Source organism: Nuphar pumila, chromosome 3 (assembly GCF_984573655.1).
Source record: "Nuphar pumila chromosome 3, dmNupPumi1.hap1.1, whole genome shotgun sequence".
NCBI lineage: Eukaryota > Viridiplantae > Streptophyta > Magnoliopsida > Nymphaeales > Nymphaeaceae > Nuphar > Nuphar pumila.
This window is the reverse complement of record NC_143251.1, coordinates 130,800,736-130,828,681: the sequence shown is the minus strand read 5'-3', so window position 1 is coordinate 130,828,681 and position 27,946 is coordinate 130,800,736. Positions and strand designations below refer to the sequence as shown.

General features: G+C 38.0%; 1 protein-coding gene across 2 annotated transcripts; it reads left to right on the top strand.

Moving 5' to 3' along the window:
* LOC149843832 (uncharacterized) lies at positions 1–27,946 on the top strand. Of its 2 annotated transcripts, none has more exons than XM_090000084.1 (10): positions 1–218; positions 1,077–1,155; positions 2,272–2,370; positions 4,998–5,111; positions 6,848–7,008; positions 7,145–7,226; positions 25,043–25,128; positions 25,997–26,209; positions 26,339–26,563; positions 27,015–27,946. In XM_090000084.1, the coding sequence occupies exons 1-10, from the start codon at positions 112–114 to the stop codon at positions 27,718–27,720; spliced, it is 1,872 nt and encodes a 623-aa protein (XP_089856210.1). In that variant the 5' UTR covers positions 1–111; the 3' UTR covers positions 27,721–27,946. The 2 variants fall into 2 exon arrangements, with proteins under 2 accessions (XP_089856210.1, XP_089856211.1); XM_090000085.1 differs by having other exon boundaries at positions 2–218; positions 26,006–26,209.

The window sequence follows — 27,946 nt, the reverse complement described above, 5'->3', positions numbered from 1 at the left end:
TTTTCTCGTGGGATTAGGTGTTTTTCTGGGTGTTCTTTTTATGTGGCTTCTGTTTGAGTCGTGGGGTTTGAGGGATTGTGGTCCTGTTGGATTTTTTTGCTGTGTTTGAAGATGGCCAAGTTCGCGTCTCTCGTCGAGAAGGCCACCAGCGATCTCCTTATCGAGCCCGATTGGGCGGTGAATTTGGAAATTTGCGATTCGCTTAATTCGATCCCGTTGTGAGTTTTCCTTTAGTTTTTTTTTCTATCTTATCTTTTTTCTGATTGTATATTTGTTTGTTTTCATTTTATATTTTCGTTACTGGTTAGCATGTTTTAATTATTGTTAGTATTAGATTGCTTTTAAATGTATGAATCAGATATAGTTATGAATCTTTGGTAGTTTGATCGGGCGGTTTCTGTTAATTGATTTGCCATTTAAGCACTTACTCTATGAATTCAGGTATTTCCTTTTCATTAGTTGAGTTTTTTTGTTTTTGTTTTTCTTTTACAGAAAAAACAATGAATTTGCGAATATTTATGAAGTTTAAATTGCAGAACTCTCATGTGGTGATGTCGAATTTTTGCCCCTCATATATTCTTCTATATGACATGCTAATATTTTTTACTGTTGTTTATCGAAATTATGTTTGGTATAGTTGAATTGCTGAAGAGTCATCAAAGTTGGAGCCGTTCTTCAACCAAGAGATATAACTGTAGGATTTATATGGTATAAGATTGGTAATTGGAGATCTCTCTATTGAAGATATTTGATTATGGCGAATATTCTTGCAGGATTAAATCGTGAAATCTGTTGCAAGCCAGTTCTAGCTTGTTTGGATTATCATCTATTGTCGTTATTATGTACAAGATTTTTCAACTTCATTTTTTTTGGAAGTCTAAAATAGATATTGGCATATTCCAAATTCCAATTGGGCTCACTTGATTGGTGTGGTGGATTTAGGGTTTTTACTCAAGTTTATAAGGCATGCTTCATGATATAATTTAACGGTTCTTGTTTATTTTACTTTTTGAATGTGACATGAATTAAAATGTTCTATAGATTAAGTAACCAAAATTTGTCTTTGATTGTGGCAGGCATGCCAAAGACGTGATGAAAGTCGTAAAAAGGCGAATTGGGAATAAAAACCCAAAAGTTCAATTGCTTACTTTGATGGTATTCTTGACTTCATATTCTTTATAGTTGTTGCTTCAATTCGCTCTGCTTTCTGGGTGTTGCTAATGGTGCATTTCTGTTGACTAACAACACTTCGTTGATGTCACATTCTTAGAGAAAAATAGTGTAAAATATTCATAATTTTATCTTGTATGGTTGAATGCTGATCATTACTCTGTGCATGGGGATTTCATGTATTTTTTTACTTTTTTTTTATGAGCACTTTTTCTTATTTTGACCACAAAGTATCCTTTTCCTGGACAAGAAAGGACCTATGATGCATCTATGTATTCATGGATGACTAATCATGGAGTCCAGACTCCAGGCATGTTTTATATGGGAAATCATAAATTCATATAGAAAAATGACAGTCATTTTCCATGTGCAATCAACTTGAGAGTTTGTTATTGGTTCCTGACTTCCTGTCCTTGAAATTTTGATCAGTTTCCAAAGGAACATGTTGTCTTCATCATTGACTTGTGAGCTTCATTTCTGAATTTATGTGTGCATTAGACCTTTGTTTTCTTGTCTTTATGAAATTAACCTTCCACAGAATCAGGTTTTGTAAAAAAATCCTGGACTCTCGTTTCATTAGTTTCACATTATGGTCAATCAATATATAGATATCGAGGGTTGGATGAGATAGCTGGATGGTTAGTTCACACTATCATAATTGAGAGGGGCCTCAGGTTTAAATCCCACAGGGACTATTCCCCATATATAAGTAGATATTTTCTTCTTTTGACTGTGATTGGGTGTACACTTCTACTTTGTGGCTACTCAGTTGTGTGACTCACACCTTTATTTACATTGCTCATGAACAGTTCTTATTGCAAATAGCTTTCTCTTGACTCTTATAGTTGTTATTGCACTGGGATAATTTATTTTTAATCCATGGATATTCTATGAAAAGGTCATGCATCCTGTTCCGATGAAATGTATACCATAAAATTCCATCACTTCTTGGTACGGTGGAGGTCAAGGTTTTTATTGTTGGTAGAAACATTATAAAAATGACTGATGTTTGGGCCAACCGAGCTATTTAAAATGACACATGTTGATTGACTAGTTTCCCCAAGGTGAATAACATGGCTTGTTGGCTGCATTTGCTTGCAGTTACTGGAGATGCTAGTAAAAAATTGTGGAGAGTATGTGCAGTGCCAAGTTGTTAAGAGCAATATTTTGCAAGAGATGATCAAAATTGTTCAAAGAACAGTATGTCTACAACTCACCATCTATTCCCAATATATATATGCTTTTGTTATTTCAAACATATTTCCGTCTGAGATTGCTTCAAAGTATCATATTGATCACGAGAAGTATATAGCAGTTCTCTTTGAAGATCATGTATGTAATATCCTTTTTTCTTTTACTATATATATCCAGGCCTATTGTGATGGGTTTTCTCATATGTGTTCTATAATAATTGATGCACATAATTTTATTCAACCGTTCCACTAATTCTGATGTAATTTCTGTGAAAATATCTCAAAAAGGAGATAAAGTGTCCGATAAGCACAACACCACCAATGTGCACAAATGCACAAGAACACTTAGAACAAATGTACACGAAGGTACAATAAAGAAACTCAAATGCACAAAGGCATACAAAATATAAAGAATTTTATTGAGAAGAATGGAGAACAAAAGCTCCAAGAAGTGGTTTTTACAGAGGGGGAACTCCCCTATTTATAAGCAAGCAAGGAGCCTTGGAGGGGCTCCACTAGCTGTTGGAGCCCCTCCAACGGTTAGAATTCTAACCGTTGGAGAGGCTCAACAGCTAGTGTTGAGCCCCCTCCAAGTTGACTTGAGTCAAACAAAAAAGAAAAATAAAATGAAAAGAAAAAAGAAAAGAAGAAAAAGTAAAAGTACAAAAATATTACAACATATTCATAATTATGAATATGCGCAAAAGAAGGGAAATGACTATAATACCCTTGCGGGTTTTACAAGAAGAGAGAGAAACATATATATTTACATATATATATATATATATATATATATATATATATATATATATATATATATATATAAAAAGATAGATACATATACATATATACATCATGTATATATGTATATATATCTCTCTTTATATATATATGTAAATATTTACATAAGAGAGATACAATTTAACAATTTCTTCACTGTTGAAGAGATTAAAATTGGTGTATAGATGCTAATGTAGTTGATCCATGTACTGCTAGTTGAGGATACTAGGCAGGATGTCTAAGCTGAAAGGCCTACATACAACCTGATAAAGAGTTCTTGTTTTTTACTTTTTGAGATGAGTTTAAGCCTTTATGTAGATTTTTATTTTCTTTTCTTTGGTTGAAATTGACTCTAAGGAATTGTATCTTTGTTGTAGATAGCAAACTAGGAGCAAGAAACAATTGTCATTGTGAAAATTAAATTTCTTGGATATGTTTTTCATGCAGCTACTATATTGTTTATCTCTTTTAGTTATTGTGGCCTATGGACTATGCTCAATGGTCTAAACCTAATTGAAGACATGGATTGTAAGGTTAATATGTAGGGTTATACATGACCACCAAGCCAGGCCTGTAAAGTTCAAGCTTAGCTTGGAGTTATTCTAGACCTGGCTTGAGCTCAATCTGAGGTTCAACATGTTCAAGCTTGAGCAGGCTTAAGATCAGCTTGACAAACTCAAATATTCTTTTTTAATTTTTTCCTTCTTTATGTTGACATGGTTAAGGGGGAAAGGGTGGGTGAAGCATGTGATCCTGGCTCCACAAGCTTGTTTGTTGTGATGACAGCCTCCTTCTCTTCCATATAAAGAAGAGTCACACCATTGTGTTGTCCTTTTCTTTTCATATGGATGATATTGTAAACAGTAGTCTTCAATTTGGTCTTCCTCTTCAGCACAATAGTTAGTATTGGAAATCTTAATTTGAAAAACCTATGCAAAATGTGGTTGCTGTAGGAATTGATGTACCCTTTAGGCTGCTGGGGCTCTTAGGTGGCTGTTTTTGTTTCTCAAAGATTTAAGGCCAAGGGTACTATTCACTATAGGATAACTAAATAATTTGATGCCTCTTACAAACCAAGGGATAAAAAAGAAGAGAGGAAATTGGTGATTCTCTTGGAGGAGGCCATAAATACCCAAGAAATTGCAGTTATGAAGAAATAATAGGTGCAGATTCTTTAAGTAGATCTGGCATGATCTTTTCATGTTATGCATGAAGAGGTGTAAACATTTGTGGAAATTCAGTATAAGTTAGAGAAGAGATAGCGAAAGAAAGTGTTTGGTGAGACATTGTGACCTGATCGGCTTTTCTTCTTTATCTGTATCTTCTTTGTTTTTTCCTCTGTTAAATATTCCCCACTCTCTCTCTCTCTCTCATACGTGCATATATGTATGAATATTGAATATCAATGGAAGAAATTTCAACTGTGGAGTTCTTTTGACCTCTTCGAAGTTGGAATCATAAAATTCTGTTACATCTTTCATAAGTTTCATTTGGATACCAAGTCGGGCAATTGTAGAATCCAACCTGGGTTTGTTAGAGATTCTCCATCTTGCTCATGATTTTGAATAAATATCTGATATTTTAATGGGTGTAATGTTCAAAAGATTGGTTTTCATGTAGTAAATTATAGGGACGTTACTTTCATGATCTTCTATAGTCAAACATAAAAATTACATGGCTACATATAGTTTTTGTTGACCAGGATATCAAATACATTGCCACATGAGTAAATAATCTTATCATTGTCACAAGTCGTAATACATAGTCTCACTTGGGACATTGAGGCGTACATTTCTTTCCTTAGTCTCGCTTGGGACATTGAGGTGTACATTTCTTTCCTTTTTTATTTTTTAGGCAGATATAAGTGTTCAGGACAAAATTCTGCTGCTGATACATGCTTGGAAGGAAGCCTTTGGTGGTCCAGGAGGGAAATTTCCCCAGTTCTTTTGGGCCTATAATGAACTAAAGGTTAGCATTTGAATCTCATAATACTTGCCTTGAATTTTTTTGCAAATTTTAATGTGTTTTCGAGTAGACTATCAAATAATATTAAATTTCATTTAAAGAATATTCCAATACCTTTTCTTTTTGGTCCATGTGCATTTTATAATAAAGTCAATCTGATCCACTTTGTGAAAAGAAGAGGTGCTGAAACTGATTTGGCAACTCGTCTGGTTTCATGGGAATTTATTGCTAGCATGATGCATTGCTTTATCAAGTTAAGGATAACTTGTAAGAAGTAAAAAAATGAACTGCACCATTTATTTTTAAGTGTAAAATTGAATCTTCACAAAAATCCAGGAAACAAATATCACAGACTATGAAAACATGTCTCTTTATTAAGCGTAAAGAGCCGAGTCTGAACGGCTATATACTGCGCTCAGCTGGCAATATGTTGCCTCACCCATACCTATGGCTACTTCCATTTCTTTGGCTCTTTTGTTTTCTCTCGTCACTCCTTTGGGTCACCATGTGCTTTACTATTTACACCTAGGGAAGACTTAGGATTTGTTTAGTTTTTGTTACTAGAAGCGTGTTGCAAATTGCTCATTAACCTAGAGTAGGAACTAAATGTCCATCTCATAGTTCAATACTCAACTGATGGAAAGTCAGGTAAATTAAAATGTAGTTTTAACCCATACAAGCACTAGTCCAGTTCATTAAAATTTAAAATGCATTCTACTGTTGTTACCAAAGGCTTGGTTCAATATTAGATATGGGGGCTGGCCTGTTTCAGCATGTATCATTTTGTCTAGGTCCATCTACTATAAAAGCAGGATTCACACTTGAGATCATTATCGGCAAAGCAATTTCTCTCAAAACCATCCATTTTTGTCTTATTTACTTAAAAGTTTATAGTTTAACTAATGGAACAAGTTTTCTTGGGCTGACCAAGATATTTTATCTTGTATTTCTCATTTGTCTTTTGGAGATAGTAATGACCCAAACACATATTATACATACATTTGGGGTGAAATCATGGAATAAATTCATGACATTTTTTGGGACATGGGTTGGGCAAGTAGATAAACTGCCCTTGTCCTGTTCTGTTGTGCAGTCAGTCTATCTAGTGCCTTAATTCATCCATCTGTGCAAGTTCAACATCAGTGTATTGCTCAAGCTAACATCTCTGAGGAAGTTACGAACTTACGATCAATATGCTGATTTTTTTTTTTATTTTGCTTGTACATATTCAACACACAGTGATCAATGTCATTGCCAAAATAACATTGGCAAGGTTTTCTTGAGGATTTAAAAACAAGTCATTTTCTTGGAAACATCTTGGCATAAAAAATTGGAAAGAATTAAGTATTTTTTTTATAAATTATTTTCTTTATATTATTGTGATATTATTACTATAAATATGTTTTAGCAATATTTTCAATTTATTTCATTTATTTCTCTTTTTTTGGTTGGATCCTTTAAAAATGTATATAAATGAAAAGATATTGCAATATTTGGTGACTATAATTCAGCCATATGCATGGAAGTAGGAAACGTGAATCTTAGCTTAAGTGAATTCATAGAGATGATTGAGTTATCTTCATGAGAAGCGTCAATTGCTTTCACTACCTAGTTCACCATTCATTATATTGAGGATGGCCTTTGTGATCTGGAGATGTTAGGGTTTAGTTGCAAATGTAGTTGAATCTTTTCATTATTTTCTGTTCTTAGAGAACCTCTTTTTTTCTTCTTCATGGCAGAGATCTGGACTTGAGTTTCCTCAACCATCAAAGGATTCAGTCCCAATATTTACTCCTCCGAGACATTTACCTGCATCAAATCCTCAGTTTGTTTATGGTATACCTGTTCAGGTTGCTAGGCAACTTGACGAAACTAGAATATTTGGTGCAAACATCCAGAGGTAATTCAGTGGAATTGATTATCTGAAGTAAAATGATACTCTTTATTGATTCCCCGGAAAGTTCTTTTTCTGATATCAACAGTGATAATTGTACATTATACAATCTCTTGTTTGAACATCTAAAAAATTCTTGCAGATCGGTAGATATGAGATCAGCATGTCATTTAACAACTGTTTTGGATGAGATACTGGATGCTGTTGATCCTCATGATTGTCAGGTAGGGGCCCATGTTTATTTTGTTTTCTTAATGTTTCAGGGATATCTACTTGGTTGTATCATGTATGTGCTTTGGATAGGTATGCTGCTTAACAGATTCATTGAAAGTCTTATGCTTAGGAGTTTATTATGGACCTTGTAATCATCAAAGAATACAACAAACAACAACAACAACTACGCCTTCATCCCAAAACAATTGGGGTCGGCGATATGAACCAACAAAGGAAATCATTCTGGGTCTTCCACATGAATCTTTCTCCTCCATTCATTTCTATCCAATGCCATGTCCTCGGTGAGGTTCAAAGCATTCATATCCTTTCCTATCACCTCCATCCATGTCTTCCTAGGCCTACCCCGACCTCTTTTAACTAATATATTTTCCCATTTCTCCATCCTTCTAACTGGAGCATCATTAGGCCTTCGTCGAATATGTCCAAACCACCGTAAACGATTCTCTCTCATCTTATTTTCAATGGGTGCAACGCCTACCTTCTTACGTATCTCCTCGTTCCGAATCTCATCAAAGAATGATTTCTTAAAATTTGGTGGTGTCTCCAAGGGGTAATCTATGGAGATCATTCATTAACTAGATTTAATGAATCCATCCATTAGATTATGAGTAATGGTTATATATTTTATTTTTCTGGAGGGTAGTCCTTGAATTTCTTGTCCTCCAAAACCTATGTTGTTGTATTATATGTGTAGCAAATTGTGTGTCAAAACTCTCTTTTGTGGTTTCTTCTGTACAGAGAACTCCACGCTTCCCATGCATACATTTAAGAGGTACCACATGATGAAATTATGTTTTATAAACTATAGGTCGCTCCAGGTTCCTTGTGGTTAATTTGGTTATTTCTGCAAACCACGTCTCCTGACTCCTGGTATTTTGATCGAAGTAGGAAAAAGATTTTTGTGAAAGACAGAATCTCTTCTTCCTTCTTTTCTTTCTATTTTATGTAGTCTGTTCTGCACTTGACTCTCTCTAATATTTTGATTCCTTCTCTTTATCAGTTTGGTGTCAACTCTTTCAGCATATGTTAGTGCTAGTCTATTTTTATTCACTTTAAAAGCTCCACACAGTAAAATTTTGAAGCTATATATGGACATATGACAGAAATACCTGAATGAAATAACACAAACTACAAGCTGCAAATGTGGTATCTCACAACCTCATAATCCAAAATGATCAAGTAGCTGATATGCATGCATATGTGCTAATCTAGTGCACGATAATCTTTAAGAACAGTGGCATATGAACTAGGGTTACCAGTGTTAAGATATAGGGAATATTCCATTTAGGGGCAACCTTTTGCCCTTAATTCCAAATATGGGCCTAACATTTCTGAAATTTCAAATATTGGCCAAACTATTCTTGAAAACTGTCAAATAAGGGCCTTTCATTTTTTTGAAAGAATAGGGAACATTTCATTAATCAACCCAAAAAAGTAACGAGATCTACATCTCAATTAGGTCAAAGAGAAGGTGACCGTCAGCAAATAAAACATCAAGGGGCAAGAAACGAAGAGTGGACTATCATATCGTTACCCGTATTGGTTGGGCCCAAGGTAACACCGTATCGTATCATAAATTTTTAGTAAAAAATTCCAAAAATTTCAAAAAAATCAGAAAAAAACTAACAAAAATTCTAAAAAAAATAATATCACATGAAACAATGATGAATTGCACAAAATACAACCATCAAATCACATATGATGTTTTTATGTCTCTGAGCTTCTTAAGACATCATCAAACATCAACTATCTCACAAGAATAATGCAAAATATTAAATATCTTGCAATTAAGAATATGCCACAAGACTAATACTTTCAATCGGTTTTCACTAATTACTTAATTGCCCCATTGCTATGCCGGATCATTCTATGCCATCTTTGTTGGAAGAGTATGGAGCGTGATTTCTACCTTGATATAAATCTTTAGTTTTCGTGAATCTAACTTCACGGTAAGTTGAGAGTAACTTTGTAATTTTACTCATAATATTTTTTTTTACCTTAACCCAATTTTTAAGCAAAAAAATGGTGGAAATGCATTTCTAATATCCTCTAGACAAATGGAGAAGTCGGTCCTCAAAAGGTATTTAAAACCCAAAATGAAAAAGTAACTTTCAGCCTTTTTAAAGTATTCCGAAGGTGTATCGTATGACATGATACATGGGTGTATCGTATGATACGGCATGTACGATACACACTCATATTGCAATATAGGTGTGTATCGTATCACAAAACCCAAAAGTAATGATACGTATCATACCGTATCATACAATACAATACAATACTTACAACACTGGGCATAACCATCTTCGGTGAAAGTTTTGCTGCTTCGATCTTTGCACATGATCTACCATATAGAAAAAAGCCAACACCGCGAAGCTAGCTTCCATTTTTTAGAAGGGACCCTAACAGAGAGGTCAGAAACCTTCCAAGAGGCATTGAAAATGGTCCTGAAAAATAGACAAGAGTAGAAAAGATGATATGAAGTTTCTTCCGTCGCACCATAAAGAACGCAACAAAAAATGAGTTGTAGTCCCCACCGACGTAGGTTGCACTGCGTCTGCGCCTTGTTGAGGGACAATAACCAAACAAAAGCTTTGGAACGGTGTAAGGGATCCTGTCCCCAAATGCAATCTTTAGGGAAGGGTGCAACATCGGGTTCACCCAAGGAAGTGTAGAAGAATGACACTGAACATGAAATATCTATAATTGTCAGGAGAGCAGGCCCAACGAACTCCATGTGATACCGTCAGGTCCGGTTGTAGTTGTTCTAAGAAGAGAGGCAAAATCGATGCCCAAGCTGACTAAAAGGCAGAGGCTAGGGAAGGCGTCGAGTGAGCCAACCATAGGAGAGGGTTTGGGTCCAAAGGATACTTGTTTTTAATGAACTTAACCCAATCTTCGAATGCGTTTTCATAAGCCAAGTTCTAATTGGTACTTACACAACAATAATGCATTGAAAGCATCCAACCTTCGAATACCCAAACCTCCATGGTCCAAGGGTCTTGTAATAGCCTCCCAAGAGACAAGTGCCTTTTTTCTCTTGTCATTTGTCCTATACCACATACAATTCCTCATCAATTGACATATCTCTTCTATTTTCTTTTGATATTCACAATACCATAAAATAAGCTGGAAGTGCACATAAGACATGTTTAACCAGAATATTTTTTTTCGCAAAAGAGGGGTATTTGGGTTTCCAAGGTTGTAGTACTGGGGAAACATGCTCAACCATGGGTCTCCATTGAGAGACATATATCCTTCTGCAATCTAGGGGCAGACCCTGAAATAAAATACAAGTGTCAAAAAACAATGTCACAAAGTGACTCCAAGAAGGCACAATCACATAAGCACAATGTCTCTAATAGACAAAATACAATATGCCACAAAGGGCAAACAAACACACACAAGAGAGAAGAGAGAACTTGAAATAATGATGAATCTATTATTGAAATGCTTGAAAAAGCATTAAGGAGGATAGGGGAGAAGTCTCCTTTATATACACAACAAGAGGGGCCAAGGGGAGCTCCCAAAAGAGTCGTTGGGAGCTCCCCAATGGTCACATTTATGACCATTGGAGAGAGTTCCAACGACTCTTAAGGGAATCCCCTTTTACCCCTTTAATTAACAAAAAAAGAGAAAAATAAAAATATAAAAATACAAAAATACGAAAATGTCCCTAATGGACATGTCTATTTATAAATAGATGAAATGACCAAATTTTCCCTAGTGGGCATTACGAAAATAAAATAAAATTATATATATATATATAACATCCATATATTTTAACACCCTCCCTCAAATTGACGGTGAGATTATCGAGAGTTTGCGTAGGAGAAAGTGAAAATGGGGTGATGGCAAGGCTTTGGTAAAAAAATTTGTGAGCTGATACTTTGAAGTGACATATGGTAGTTGAATGACGCCTCGTAAAAATTCATCTCAAATATGATGGCAGTTCATCTTGATGTGCTTTGTTCGTTTATGTAAAGTGTGATTGCTAGCAATTAGATGGTACTCTTATTGTCACAATACAACTTTAAAAGAATAGAGATAATGACTTCCATATCTTTTAGTTGACTTTTTAACCAAACATGTTCATTTGTAGTTGTGACCATTTCCCTATACTCAACTTCCGTGGAAGATAAAGACACCTTTTGTTGTTTTTTACATTTCCAAAAAAATGCAATAACCAATGGTAGAAATACGATCATTAGGGTTACCACCTCAATCAAAGTCAGTATAAACAATTAAATTAGGAGATGAAGAAGAGGATAAGAATAGTCCTTTTGTTATGGATTCCTTCAAATATCTGATGATTCACGTGACGACAACCATATGCATAGTAGTAGGGGCATTTTCGAATTGACTTGCACTTTGAATGGCATGAGTAATATCTGGCTTGGTAATAGACAAATATGTTAGTGACCCAATCAATTGACGATAAGGAGTGAGATCTTGTAAAGGAGTTCCATCATATACTCTAATCTTGGCGTTGATAACTTCTGGAGTCTCCACTTTCTTTTCGTTAGTTAAGTTAGACTTAGCAATAATATCTTATGCAAGTTTCATTTGAGACAGAAGATATCACTGAGGAGAATATGCAACTTCAATCTCTAAAAAATACCTTAAAAATCCAAGGTCAGACATATTAAAATTGCTTTTAAGAACATTTTTAATAAACTCAATGCCCTTTTTCTTTATTCTCTTCCTTCTTGGTGAGCTTCAATTGTGGCTCCAGAATGATTCCACATACATATCCTCAAAGTTTTTTTCCTTTGAAGGTGTTTTTCATAGCGGCTGCCTACATTCTATAGTTGGTCCAATTCAATTTGAATGAAAGGTAAATCTTTGCATCTTTGTTGGCCATTACGACAGAGTTGAAGAAGAATAAGAGTGTGAAGCTTAATAACACTCAAACATAAAAGAAAGAAGTCCCAAGAGTGCTTTAACACCTAGGGGCTTTGATACCATGAAATAAAATACAAGTACAAAAAATGTCACAAAGTGACTATAAGAAGGCACAATCACATAAGCACAATATCTTTAATGGACAAGATACAATATATCACAAAAGGCAAACACCAAACACACACAAGAAAGAAGAGAAAACTTGAAATATTAATAAATCTATTATTGAAATGCTTGAAAAAGCATTAAGGAGAATGGGGGAGAAGTCCCCTTTATATACACAATAAGAGGGGCCAAGGGGAGCTCCCAAAAGAGTCGTTGGGAGCTCCCCAATGGTCACATTTGTGACCATTAGGGGGAGTCTCAATGACTCTTAAGGGAATCCCCTTTTACCCCTTTAATTAACAAAAAGAAAAAGAGAAAAATATAAAATATAAAAATACAAAAATGTCCCTAATGGACATGTCTATTTATAAATAGATAAAAAGACCAAATTACCCCTAATAGGCATTACAATATATATATATATATATATATATATATATATATATATATATATATATATATATATAAACATCCATATATTTTAACAAACCCATATACGATGATGGAAGGGAGCCAATCGGACAACCAAAGATAGTATGGGTAACCTCTGTGAGAACACTGTCAACGTTGAAAACCATGACGTTGCATTTGTTTTCATTTATATGTAGACCCGAGGCTAGAGCGAAGCACTTGAGAATGAATGCAACCCGCGCCATATGAGGAATAAATGCCTCTAAAAAATAATCAGGTCACCAGCGTATTGCAATAAGGAGATGGGGATGCCATGCATACTGACAGGAGTCATGAAGTCAATGGAATTCGCTCGTTTGAAAAGTGTGACCAAGCTTTCAAGTGCGATGTCGAAGAGGAGGGGGGAGATTGGACATCCCTGACGAAGGCCACAACAGAGTACAAAATAATCTCCAACTGAACCATTGACTTGCAATGCCACTGAGGCATTAGAGATCAATTCTTCCATCCATCTCCACCACCGCTGCCCAAACCACATACTTTTTAAAGTGTCAAATAGGAACTGATGTGATGAGATAGAGTCAAAAGCTTCGGAGAAGTTGACTTTTAACATGAAATACGGTCGCGAGGAGGAGACACTGTGAATTAAGTCACTGGTAAGCACTGAGCACTCTTGAATTTTTCTGCCTAGAATAAAGGCCTGCTGAGATGAACTGATCAGTTTATGAGCAATGACCTTGAGATGGGATGCAAGAACCTTGGTGCTAAGTTTATATATGCATCCAAGTAGGGATATGGCTGGAAATCGTGTAGGTTGAACGATCCATGCTTCTTAGGGATGAGGACCAACATACACTTGTTGGTCGGTTTGGATAATTTCCTATCCAGAAAAAAATCATGAAATAGCCGATCAGTTCTGACTAAACCACTTCCCCAAACCATAGAAAGAAGTCTATGGGAAAGCCATTGGGGCCAGGCGCATTGAACTTGGAGAGGGATGAAATTGAGGCCTTAATCTCATGAGCAGAGAAGGGTTCCTGCAGCAGATGCACGTCCACATCCGATAAGATGGAATAGAGGTTGGGATCGAGGGAGTTGGGCAGGCCATTAGGCTGTCCGGACCACCCCCTAAAGTGTTCAGTAATGCCATGCAAGACATCATCTCCACAAACTAACTCAGTGCCAATGATGAGAAATATGATTAACATTGTGACATTGAGATGCATAGGAATGGAAAAAGCACGAGTTGGAGTCACCCCAGCCAGGCCATGAGACTCGTGCATGCTGCTTCCAGCATATCTCCTGTCGGATTCTCCATTCTTTGATCAGGTTAGAGATAGAATCCATTCTTTCTAGAGTAAGGGGGTTAGGAGAGCTAGCATAATCGGCAGATAGGCTGGATAGTTCCTATTCCCAAGAAGAAATGCTATTGAATTTAGAAATCTTCTTTTTCGATGCCCACTTCCAAATGTGAGATTTTGAGTAGAGATAAAGTCTTCGCAATCCGATAATCCACCCATCCTTGCACGGACATACCTTCCTCCCAAACTTGCTTCACAAGAGCAAGAAGCTGCGGTTTGCGCAACCACCATCGTTCAAATCTGAATGGTGAGTGACGTTTGAACCCTTCACCCCAGGAAACGATGAGGGGCATGTGATCGAAAGCCGTTCTCGGTGAGATGTTATCATGGGTGTTAGGTGATAAATCTAGGAAAGTGGATGATACCAGTACCCATCCAAACTGTTTCAGGCATGGATCAGAGCGCTTATTTGACCAAGAAAAATATTCACTCCTGAGAGAAAGATGATCAACTCCTGTTGCAGAAAGTTCCTAAATCCTTTCGCTGATCAGACCTATGACATAGGTTTGTTGCAGTCTTATTTATAGAGAACGAAATTGAAATCACCGCCAATCATAACAAGGATATTGGAGGCACCGAAGATGTGAAGTAGCTCACTCAAAAAGGCAACTTTTATGTCAGACGTAGTGGGCCCATGAACCGTAGCAAGTAGGTAGGCAGAGGTTTGCAAACCGTGAATACGCAATGAGAGGGAGAAGTGACCCGTACCCACTAGTGCCACTTGCAAAGAAGGCTTCAAAAGCATCAGAATACACCCAAAGCGGCCTTGCGAGGTAGGAAGAAGAAATTTGACCCCCTCCACCATCTTAGTTTCGGCAAGATCCACCACGTCAAGACCAAGTTGGTGTATCCAATTGGTGACGAAAAGCTGTTTGTTTGGGTAATTGAGGCCCCCGATGTTCCAGAAAGCGACCTTTATAATTGAAGTCTATGAGGACGCTGAGAGATATGTTCTCATCTATGAAAACCAAAAGCAGACCCACTAAGCTTGACTGCAAAAGCAGGGGATCTGGTCGGCTGTTTAGCTTTCCGAAGGTTGGAGATTGGTTGAGTTGCCTTGTGAAGACGCTGACCAAGGTGAGCAACTAGGGAAGCTTCATGCGATTTTGGGATTTGAAAACCTAGGGCCACAAGGGAAGCATGAAGGGGGGCACCAAGCATGGCTTCCAAGGATGAATGATTGGGGTTGACCGAGAGGGAAAGGAGAAAGTGAGGGGGGGGGGATTGGTGTGGAGCTATGTCTCAAAAAACCTGGGTGCGGGGGCGGGGGTGCGGCACTTTAAAAAAACCTGGGTGCGGGGGTGCGGCAAAAATATAAATAAATAAAAAATATATATATATATATATATATATATATATATAAAATCCAAAAGTTGGACATAAATGACCCTGGGTGCATTGACTGCACCCAGGGTCAGGTTGACCACATCGGGTGCGGGTGCGAGTGCGACACCTAGTTGGAGAATCCCTGTGACATATAGGGCAAATTTTTTTTTCTTGGCAAATTTTCTTTTTTTAAGTCCAAGAATTGGACCAAAATGACCCTGGGTGCGTTGACCGCACCCAGGGTCGGGTTGACCGCACCCGGTGCCGCACCCTCACCCGCACCCAGATCGAGTCGCGTCGACGCATGTGCGACACCCTGCTAGCCGAATCCCTGTGACATAGGTGTGGAGCATGGTTGCCAGTTGAGGAAGTGGGAGTGGGAAGCGATACAGGAAGCAAAAGCGGGAAGCGAGGCACTTTCAAAATTTTAGGAAGCGGGAAGCGTGGGACGACTTAGGAGTGAATCAAGAATCGTCTCAGAAGTGAACCGAAAGCGACCTAGGAAGCGAGGGGAAAGTGAAAAAAAAGAAAATTAAAAAAAATACAAAAAATTGAAAAAATGGTGGAAGCGAGGGGGAAGCACGATGGGAAGCATGCTTCCCATAAAAGAGAAGCACATTTCCCCCAAAAAATGGTGCTTCCCTGCGTGTTTCGGAAGTGCGCTTCCCCACTTACCTAGGCGTTTCCGATAACTCTGGTGTGGAGAAGGCAAAGCTTTCTGGGAGAGAGGCCTCAGGGAGAGGAAAGGCAAAAGAACACGAAAGAGAGTCGAAAGGTCTATAAAAGCGGAGAGAGAGGGAAGAGGGTGTTAATTCTTGGATCATCAGGATCTGTTGCAGTGAATAGAGGGAGACACGATGGGAAGGGCTGATATCTACTGTATACCCACAACAACAATCATTAGCTGCAGAGGAGATATCATTAACATATATTTAGGTTTACAATAATTTAGGGTACTAAACTACCCTGCAGCTACAAATAATAATTACAACAAAGCCATTATTAAGTGGCTGACGCATAACACACACGGGTCTGGATCTGGCTCCAATAAAGTCCAGTCCAATAACCTGATTCTGTTTTTCACCCCCCTTCAAGTTGTGCATGGTCTTGTACCATGAACAACTTGTTTTTGAGCATCCAAAATCTGTCTTTAGTTAATCCTTTTATGAACATATCTGCTATTTGATCTCCGGTTCTCACAAATTCAGGTTCAATCTCCTTCTCTTCAACCTTCTGCTGCACAAAATGTTGATCTATCTCAATATGCTTGGCTCGACCGTGGTGGATTGGATTAAAAGACAATGTTGATAGCACTTTGATTATCACATAGTAAAGATGATCGTGAAATTTCTTCCCCTACTTCTGTCAATATGTGCCTGACCCATGTAACTTCTGCAGTGGCAGCAACCATAGATAGGTACTTCGCCTCAGTGCTTGACCTAGCTACAACTTTCTGTTTCTTACTACTCCAGGAGACCAAATTTTGTCCAATGAAAACACAATACCCCGAGATAGATCTTCGCTCATCTGGATTCCCGGCCCAATCTGCATCACTGTAGACAACAATTTTATGCGCACTTTGTCTTGTCGATCTTTGCCTGTAGAGAAGTCCATCACCAACTGTCCCCTTTAAATATCTAAGGATTCTTTTGACCGCCTCCATGTGTCCAGTGTGCGGTTCATGCATGAATTGAGACACCTAGTTGACTGAGTAGACAATGTCAGGTCGGGTGAACGTAAGGTACTGTAACATCCCAACTAGGCTCCTATATCTGGTAGGGTCCTCGTATAAATCCCCATCTTGGACACTCAATTTTTGATGAAGAATGCTCAGAGTGGCTAAAGGCTTACAATCCTTCATACCTGCTTTGCTCAGGACATCCACTGTGTATTTGTGCTGGGTGAGTGCCAAACCATCTACTCTTCTATCAACTTCCACCCCAAGAAAATATCGCAAGTCTCCAAGGTCCTTCATTTTAAATATCTAACTTAACAGTTGTTTCACCTTTGCAATGTGATCCTCTGAGTTACCTGTAATAACAATATCATCCACTATATAATCAATAAAGTTACTACATCTTCACTTTTGAATATAAATAGAAAATGGTCTAGAAGAGATCGACGAAAACCATGTTTCTGTATTTCAGACGAAAAACTGTCAAAGCAAGAGCGAGATGCCTGCTTCAGCCCATAGAGGGCTCTCCTTAATCGGCAGACGTAGTTCCTAGGATCCCCTTATGCATATCCAGAGGTTGTTCCATGTAGACCTCCTCCTTTAAGTCACCATGCAAGAAGGCATTTTTTACGTCGAGCTGACTGAGCTTCCATCCATGTTCAACTGCTAGAAAAATAATAATTCTAATGGTCCCCATTCTTACAACTGGGCTGAAGGTTTTGTCACAATCCTGACCTGGCGCCTGTGTAAATCCTTTAGCTACAAGTCTGGCCTTATACCTTTCAATGCTTTCGTCTGGCTTGTACTTTATTTTATACTCCCACTTGCATCCTACCACATTTCTGTTGGACGGTCTGGGGTCAATCTCCCATGTTCCACACTCATGCAAAGCTTCTATCTCACCATTCATGGCTTCCATCCATTTTTTAGAATTATTTGCTTGATAGAATATGACTGGTTCATCCTCTTTGTGTAGAGCCGTCAGGAACAACTGAAAGTCCATAGAGAAATTGTCATAACTAACCCATCTTTCAATTGGGTGACGAACACGAATGGACCTCCTGTTATCAAGGGTACGCGAGGAAGTGGATGATTGTTCAGTCCCTTGTCTCAAAATAGGTGGATCTTCCCCATTTTGTCGGGTGTAAACGATGCCCTTATACTTGTCTGGTCCAAGCGGTAATGTCAGTTCTCTTGGAGACGGTGTCTCATCTTCTGCGCCAGTACATTCTTGCGGCTGCATACAGCTCGAAGTACAATTATCATCAACTCTGGTAAAAAGTTCTTAGCTGAGCCAAGGGTGATAGGTTTCACCTGGTGGGGAATCTGTAGAAGTCATGTTGGTTTGAAGATCAAAATTCAGCTCATCAAAGATCACATTCCTCGATATCTTGATGCGTTTGCTTATGGGATCATGACATCTGTATACTTTGTAGTCGTCTGTACACCCTACAAACTTGCACTTTAATGCCTTGTCCTGAAATTTGTGCCTCAAGGATCCATCAATATGAACATAGCAAACGCAAAAAAAAAACATGTAAGTCATGGTAGTTGGGATGGACACCAAAAAGGGAGAAATAAGGCGACTTATTCTCCAAAATAGTCATAGGTAATCTATTTATCACATGCACAGCAGAATGAAAAGCTTCTTTCCACAAGGAATTAGGAAGATTGCTGTCATGCATCATACACATTGCACTCTCAACAATGTGTCTATGCTTTCGTTCAGTTATCCCGTTTTGTTGTTGTGTATGTGGGCAAGACACTCTTTCCTATTCCATTAATTTGGAGAAAATGTATGAAGTCACTGAAGAAAAATTCACCGCCTCCATCTGATTGAAAATGTTGAATAGATTCAGAAAACTGATTTTTGACTAGAGAATGAAAGTTTTGGAATAAAGAAAAAACTTCAGATTTACTTTTCATAAAGTATATCCAAGTCTAACGGGAGTAGTTATCGATAAAGATTAAGTAGTATCTGCTTCCAGAATCAGAAGTAACAGGGGCATACCCCCAAACAAATAATCTCAAAAGGCTCAAGCTCTTTTATTAACAAAATTAAAAGGCAGTACATGACTCTTGCATAGACGACAAATGAAACACATTTGATCACTCATCCGTGAATAACAAAATGACTCCTAAAATGACCCAACCGACTATGCCAAAGATGTGACTTATTACATTCAAAGACATTCATAACACACTTATTCGATGCTGAAGATGACACATGTGAAGTTTTCGAGATGGAACAAGCAGGACGAGCAGAATCCAAGATACGTTCTTGGAAGATGTACATGTTCCCTTGTCTTTTTCCCTCAACGAATGTTCCCCTCGTGCGAAGGTCCTTGACCTGCACAGAAAATGAAGTAAATTGAACTGAGGCATTATTATCATCTACAAGCTTAGAAACAAAAACAATGTTTTTCTTAATGTTGGGAGCACGAAGAACATTAGACAACTTAAGAGTAGAGGTTGACATAGGAACAATGGAGTTTCCAATATGAGAGACAAGGTGATGAGTTCCGTCTCCAGTGACGATGCTACTTTTACCAAAATAAGGGATACGATTAAGAATCTTACCAGCATCACCAGTCACATGGGTTGTCGCACCTGAGTCAACGTACCAAATCCCCTGATCACTCTGCTTAAGATTCAATCCTGTCAATGCAGATAACAATAACTCTCTGATTTCATCATTAGCTTGGGCACTACCAAACTCTCTCTTGACATCTGCCTGTGGTGACTTTCCTTTATTCTGAGGATTAAACCAACAATTTGCCTTAATATGTCCTCTTTTATTACAAAGATAACAAATGGGTAATGTCTTTTGTCCTTGCGCATTTGGCGTAGGCAGCAGTCCACGTCCACCTTGTCTTCCTGTTCCATGAAACCCAAAACCTCCTCGTCCTCACCCATATGACATTTCTGTAGCAAGGACCTCCTGAGTGTTTGTGTGAGGCTGTGGTTCCTCAGAAAAACCCTTTAGAGTCATTTCATACTGAATCAATTTGGCACACAACTCTTCAAAAGTAGGAAGTACAGGCAAGCACATAGAGAAGTAACGATCATGTTGTAATCAGGGCCTAGCCCACTCAGAGTCTGCTGAACCATATATGTGTCCCCACAATGGCAAGCTGGTCTGTGATAGTCTTCATCTTATTCAAATATTCCATGATGGTCATATTATCCTTTTTGAGCAACTGAAACTCTCGCTTTAGAAAAACCATTCTCGCCTATGAGACCTGAGAATATGTCTGAACTGATCTATTCCAAATTGGCTGGCTGAACAATCATCAGGTATGGCTACGAGCACTTCCTGCGATAGAGTAGAAGTGATGTAGGCCACAACTGACTGATCTTTCTTGTCCCAAGTCTCAAACTCTGGATTTTTGACATACACAGTTGTGGTCGCCCCATTGTCATCCTTTCTTTCACGTGCAATAAATTCTGGCGAGACTGGAGTAGTTCCATCCAGATGACCAAGGAGACCTTGACTCCTTATAAAAGGAATAATCTGTCTCTTCCAAGTCAAGAAATTTGAGGTGTTTAATTTTTCAGAAACAAGTTGATTAAGGAAGCTTGAGGAACGACCCAAATGAGATGGGAAGAACGAAGAAGAATCTATAACACAAGAATAAGGAAACTACAAGACGCACACAATTAAAGGCTGAGGCATGAATAAGATCAATCACGAGGTGTAAGCCGTGCCTTACTTAAATACTTCTTTTTTTTTATCTAGGGTCGATAGCTGTCAACGAGGTCAGATCTGAAACCAGCTGTCAACAGTCACGTTTAGACCCTACAATCAACCAATATATATATATATATATATATATATATATATATATATATATATATATATATATATATATATATATATATATATAGAGAGAGAGAGAGAGAGAGAGAGAGAGAGAGAGAGAGAGAGAGAGAGAGAGCAGATTTCCTCCTAACGTAGATATGTACTTCAACCTTGAATAGCATGCAAAACAGATATAGAAATGCAATACACAGCAGAAAAAAATTTTCAAAGCATGTGTATGGGAAATACCAGACTGAAAACGGCTAATACTTTTACAGATCTGAACCTCAAAAGGAACGATAGATTTGAGAAAAATGAGGACAACGTTAACTCTAAAAAAAAAAGAGAGAAGATGACAGGAAACAAAGACAATATTCAGATTTAATGTTCAGCAGAGAGAGGCAAAGAACATTAACTAGAAGTCGATGATCTGATTTTACTAGATCACAGACGTGTTATCCAAAAAAAAATTTGATTTCACGCAGAAATAAATCTCAGCAGATACCAGAAGGAGATTCAGATTGGAAGAGTAGAACAAATTTTGTTTAGAGACAGATTCGGTAAAAGAGAAGACAGGGAGGAGAACAAAAATATTGACTTGGAGATTAGACGTCTCTCTCGTCATACCTTTTGGAGACTTCTTCAAATCCAACGATGGCCTTGCTCTGATACCATGTTAATTCTTGAATCATCAGGATCTGTTGCAGTGAATAGAGGGAGACACGATGGGAAGGGCTGGTATCAACTGTATACCCACAACAGCAATCGTTAGCTGCAGAGGAGATATCATTAACATATATTTAGGTTTACAATAATTTAGGGTACTAAACTACCTTGCAGCTACAAATAATAATTACAACAAAGCCATTATTAAGTGGCTGACGCATAACACACACGGGTCTGGATCTGGCTCCAATAAAGTCCAGTCCAATAACCCAATTCTGTTTTTCAGAGGGTTCACAGGGGAGGGGGTGGAGTTGACCGACCCAGAACATGGGGAAAAAGAAGAAGAGGGGAGGTGTCGGGGGCGGGGGGGGGGGGGGCAAAAAAAAGTTGGTCAGTTGACAAGGGGGGGTACGCATGGGGTGGTGGGTAGGTGAGAGAGGAAAGGAGGGGGGAAACAAAAGTTAGGGTTTCCATAGGAAGGAAACAACAACGTGGAGCAAATGTTGCTGCAAAGGGTAGGGGGAACAAGGAAGTGCCCAAAGGTCGAAGGGGGACTATCAAAAGGATTGAAACTGTCAGGGTGGAGGAAGAGACATTATGAACGAAATAGAACGATAGTACGAGGGGGATCATTATGGAAATTCATGGAGACAATAAATGCCATGTGTCCCAATGAACAAGGCATGTAAACGGGGTTGAGGCGGCACACGATAAATTAGGGATCCACAAAAAAAGTGGGAAAGGTGAAACATGAGAGGGTGGAGGTTGTAAGTGCCACGTGCCTCATAAAGTTCCACAATGATTGCTTTTTGTTGAATCCCCAATTCTTGTGGGAACAACGCATGAGGTGGGGCCGTATTGGGTTCGTTGAGAATTTTAATCAATGACGATTTCACCGACAGAGAGGGGATTTGAACTTTGCATCAGACGTAAACCAAATGAGCGTGACAAAGGCCATGATGGGAGATTGTCCGGTGAGATCAATATGCCGCCGACTTTGAACTCGGAAGTAGCACGGCCAAAATCGTCAAACATTTTGGTGCAGTGATAGAAGGAGATGGAGCCCGGGGGGGGGGCAGCTCGCCTGAATTTTTTTCATTTGCAAACCAAGTTTGGGTCATTGAGGCAGAAAGGAAAATGATTGCGAAAACATAGTGTTCATTTTCGAAAGTTCAAAGCCATACACTTCTGGCATACCTTAGAAAGCCTCTTGATAAGCCTTGAGGTTCTTTTGGAGATGACTTATGGCCAACCTTTCTTTGGGTCCACTTCGAAGTCAATGAAAAAGTTGATCTTGGGGAAGTAGAAATTTCGAAGACACAGAGGACGTGCCAACGAAGCAGCTTAACGAAAGAGGCTATCATAGGGATTATTAAGGATTTAAGATTGATGCATTTGAGAAAAATGGACGCATGTTGAGTAAAGAACTCCTTTGAAGTTTGCATAGGGTGTTTGGAGAGGTGCATGTGTCGGTGAGTCAAGTGTGTGAGGGACCAGTCATTGAGGAGATTGAGTAGTCGCTCGAGGTTCTGAAGGTTGTATGATGTAGAGTGGAGGGGAGAGATACCCTAGACGTCTTCATGTGCTTCGATTTTTGAGGGCTCAAATGATCTTTGTAGAAGGGGGTCAGAGGGAAGGAGGAGGAGGGATACCGAGTAGGTCGACCCTTGGTATGGGAGTTGTAGGGAAAAGAAGGCGGCACCTGAATGGGTCGACGAGGGGAAGAAGGCAGATGACCATGAGGACCTCCAGAAAGGACCTTATAGGGCCGGGGAGCTGGCCTATGGAAGTGGCAACAAGCATGGGAAGACCGTTGGCCACAACGCCTACCCATTGAGATGGATTCCTTCTCCCCAAATATAAAAAAGCAAAAGGTCCCAACACTTCAAAATTCTTAGTGACAAATTAAAGTCACCACCACAACACAAGCCCCTCAAATTTTACCCCTTTTACATTTCACCGAGACACCAAGATATGACCTGTTTTGCAATTCCCATTGTCTAAGGGCGTGCATTTATTATTGTCCTTTAACTCAGGTTAAATTACAAGCAAAATTACAACTGTGACCATCTTAAGGGTTCAAGCTGTTCAACTTTTCTTTTTTATGGGCATGAATGAGTACTTTTCAATTTTCAAGGGTCAACACAAGAAACCAAAAAGGAATCGTGGTTTCCAAGATGATAGATATTGACTGGAGATCCCTACTTGACTGTTTTCATGAAAAGTTTGACCCATATTTGGAATGTCGGAAACATGAAGCCCATATTTGGTATTAAGGGCAAAAGGATGGCCCCTAAATGGAATTTTCCCAAGATATATCATTGTATAGGTTGTACATACCTAAGTATACTAAGGTATACTTATAGGTATTTCTTTTTATTTTATTTCTCCTGGTATTCAAGGTATGTTTTTTGTGTATTTAATCTTTAGTTCAGGTATATTCTATGTGTACCTTTTAGGATTTAGGTTGATACTTAATCTGTACTTTAGATTAGATTGGATTTTTTTTGTCATCATTGAAATGGATCAATATCTTGTTTTTGTATTTTTTATTTTCTATTTTGGTCATTTTTTAATGGCCAACTAGCCATTGGGATTTGCTCAAACTAGCTGTGGGGATTTGCTTTAACGACTGAATTGAATAAGTCAAATTAGCTGTTAGGTGTTTTCCTCTATATATTGCTCAATTTTTTTGTTGTATACTTGAGAAATTGATGGGTGTCGTTAGTTGTATTTATGTATTTCATTGTAAATGATGTCAATATTTTTTATTAATAAAAATATTTATATTTTATCTCTTGTTCTTTTCCTTTGCTATGTATTGTTTGTTGGGTTTAGTCAAATGGATTTCATTTGTTTTAATAGAATTATTGTTATTATTTTTTCTTTGTTTGTCTCAAATTCCATGCCACTTTGTAACAACCAGCAAGTTAGACTTCAAAGAGGCAGGGATGCAATAGTCTGGGTGTGAGTTTGAAAGGAAGGACCTGATCAAAATCCTGGTCAGATTTGGATAAGGAATTTTAGTTGTAGCAGTTTTGAGTGATACATTTGTTCAATGTTTTAGACCTAGTGCTTGAGCTCAGCAGGGGATGACTTGAGAGATCAGCTGAGTCATGATAATTTATACACATAATTTTTTTTAGTTATACTCTTCTGTACATAACCTGTTTGGCATTTTTTTTAAAATATTATCTTTGTTTTTGAGTTATATGCTTCTGTATATGTATAATTTTCCATTGCAAACTGTAGAATTGACATTTATAAAAAGTATATATCACAAGTAACAAAATCATAATAAGCTTAAAAAATTGTTCTCATTTTGTTGTAAATTTAATACTCGGTTTTCTTGGGCAATCTACTCTTATGTTGTTTATCTATTATAGCAATGTGACTTATTCTTCTTTCTTCTAAGTTACGGCTTGTTCTAAATATACTCAAGGGGACCACTGTGAAAGCTATGAAGATATTCACATAGATGGTCTCTTTAGGCTTAATTTTCAATTCTGTCCAAACTACCATCTTGTTAAGTGCTCATTCTTTTTTCCTCAATAGGCTCTGAAGGATGAGGTGATTGTGGATCTTGTCAATCAATGTCATGTCAACTACAGAAGAATTATACGGCTTATTGATACGACAATGTAAGAGTATTATTGTGGTCATTTGAAGTGGAATAGTGATTCTTTTCTTCCTTCTATGCTCTCGAAGTTGATGTACACTACTTACGATTTAATGATAGAATATGTTTCATTTAAATGGATTTTTGTAATTTTTGACATATTGGACGTGTTTTATTTAAATGTAAGGTTTGTAGTGCTTGAGGTTATAAGAGTGTACATTATGATTGGAAAACATAAAATGCTTGGCTGGGGCATTATTTGTTTAGGAACAGTCTTATATTGTTTACAGAGATTTTTCTTGTAAATTTTAGAGATTTCTTGTTAGCACCATCGAGATCCAGTAAAAATGATCCAGTATTTGTATAGCTTTTCTTTTTCTTTTTTTTCTTTGTTAACTTTTATGGAAGTTCAGGTTTGCTGGCAAGCTGATGGATTTCCTTTTCCTGTTGAATGGAGCCCTGAGTTTCAAATGATATTTCTAAATTCCGATTAATCTTGATGTTATGCAGCTTTGTTGTGTAATTCACTATTACTAAAAATGAACATGCTATCAGTAGTCAAACTCATGTTTTAGGATTGTTCAAATTTATGAAATTATTGTTGATGTTTTATAACTGGTAGTTAATGAAATTGTAAATTATTGATTGGAATTTTCAGGAAACATTATCAAATGCAATAGAAACAGATACAATTTAAACAAATGCAATAAAGGACTAGTAATCTTTGTTTATGCTAAAAATGCAATAAATTGTAGAGAGAACCTTGAGACTCTAGAGCACCAACTCAACTCTTAGCATATAATTTTGAGTCTCTCTCTCTCTCTCTCTATATATATATATATATATATTCAGTGTATGTGGGTCCTTGCACTAAGCATTGCGTGGGATAGCAATTGCAGGGATGAGGCAGCCTTGAGGGAAGCTCTGACTTTGAGTGATAATCTACAAGCCGTGCTTGCCAAATATGATACACTAGTATTGGGTTGTCCTTTACCATCTGAACAAGTACAGTCCATTCTAGAATCAGAACGTGCTTCGCTGCCTCACAAAGAGGAAAAAGGAGACAAAGTTGTAGATGGTGGTGTTGCTCAGCTTGTTCCCAGGTTAGATCTTACTATCAGCCATAACTTTTTGATATTGCATAGAATCAGGGGGAAAACATGTCTGCTTACAAAGCTACTGCCTGTAATTTAAATTCTTGCTTTAATCACCTTATGGGATGATAATTGCAGGGATGAGGTAATTTTGGTGGAATCTCCGACTTTGAGCAGTAATCCACAAGCTTTAGTCAATGAGCGTGACAAAATATCCTCAGATTCTCCTCTACCATCTGAACCAGTTCATTCCATTGCACAATCGGAATCTACAGTCACACCTGTGGTGCCTCACAATGAAAAGAAAATAGATGAATCTGAAGATGATAATGATGATGATGGATTTTCTCAGCTTGCTCGCAGGTTAAATCTTATATTAACACAAACTGCTTCATAGTTTGAGAATAACAATTACAGGTCTCACTTTGTTTGAGACCTGGGGTTTAGTTGCAGTAACACTGTCTTATGTTGGTTTTCCAAGTTTTTTGTCTTGGCCATGGGAAGTGTGGATTCTATTGCAAGTTGCAACCTATGCTGAGAGATTACCAATACACTGAAAACCTGTTGTTTCGTTGAGCGATAGTGTGATTACTCTCAGGGTCAGCAGAGTCCTCAGTGTTCTGTTCTAAGATTAGTTTGCCTAAAAAAATCAGGAAAAAACACCGAAAAAAGAAAAAGAGCAGTGATATCTTTGAATTGCTTTGTGGTGGATGGATGGTTAGTTTTTCTCTTCTTGCTTGCTTTGTTAAACCAACCTAAACATTCCGGCAGAATTGATCATGATATGTTTTCTGAAACAATGTGAAATTTGCAGGCCTTCAAAGACTAGAAGTATTCTTGATGAAAGTGGCAAGGCCGCAAACAGTCAAGCTTTAGCAGTCCATGTAGATTTGCCAGTATCAAGTGAGCCTGGAAGAGGCCAGTTGGTGGTTGTAGAATACCCAACACCAAGCAGGAATTGCCAAGATGACCTGGTTGACTTCTCTGGCTGCAGGCGAACTTGGTCATATGCCCAAACTACCCCAGTTCTTCAGCAGAAAGCAGAATATCCAACAGCTGAAGTGCTGCAGCCTTTTCTGCCACATCCGCATCAATTGCACCCTTGGCAGATGCCAAGCAACAATTATGTAGCACCTTGGGCACTAGAAGACCCGGAACGCCGGGTTTCCTTGACGGGCACACTTGACAACCAATTGCCACAATGTTCATCTTCACAGGCTGCAGTCTATCCATCTGCTTACCCACCACCACCGTGGGCATTAAAAAAGCCAAGTACCATCCCTCGGCTTGTTCCTTCTCAGCCACTCTACAGAAACAAAGCCTCTCCACATTATCCAGACATGAGGCTATTGGAATCACACGATTATGTGGACTTCGAAGGTAGAGTGCTGGCTGTAGAACCAGCTCACCAACAGGTGAACGTGTCTCCTGCATTCCCACATAAAAAAGGATCAGCACATGCAACTAACCAAGCATCGCTCTATAAGGGAGCCTATGTTAATCAGAGTTCCTTTTATTGAGTTCATGGAAACATTTATGTTCAGGCGTGTTGCTTTGTAAATTTGTTCTTTATGTGACCCCATTAGCCGGGTAACGCCATTGGATGTACCTGGATATTTACACACAGAAGTATATTTGAATTTCTTTTTATCAGACGATGTGAAGTTTTTAGTCATGGTGATGATAATGATTTATAAATATTTGTAATTTGGATAGTGTATTTATTTAAAGAGTTTCATTTTATCA

Excerpts from the sequence above, each read along its gene's own strand:
- LOC149843832 (XM_090000084.1), top strand. The coding sequence starts at position 112 with ATGGCCAAGTTCGCGTCTCTCGTCGAGAAGGCCACCAGCGATCTCCTT. Across the intron at positions 5,112-6,847 it reads GGGCCTATAATGAACTAAAG|AGATCTGGACTTGAGTTTCC; the intron begins GTTAGCATTTGA and ends TCTTCATGGCAG. Across the intron at positions 25,129-25,996 it reads CGGCTTATTGATACGACAAT|CAATTGCAGGGATGAGGCAG; the intron begins GTAAGAGTATTA and ends TGCGTGGGATAG.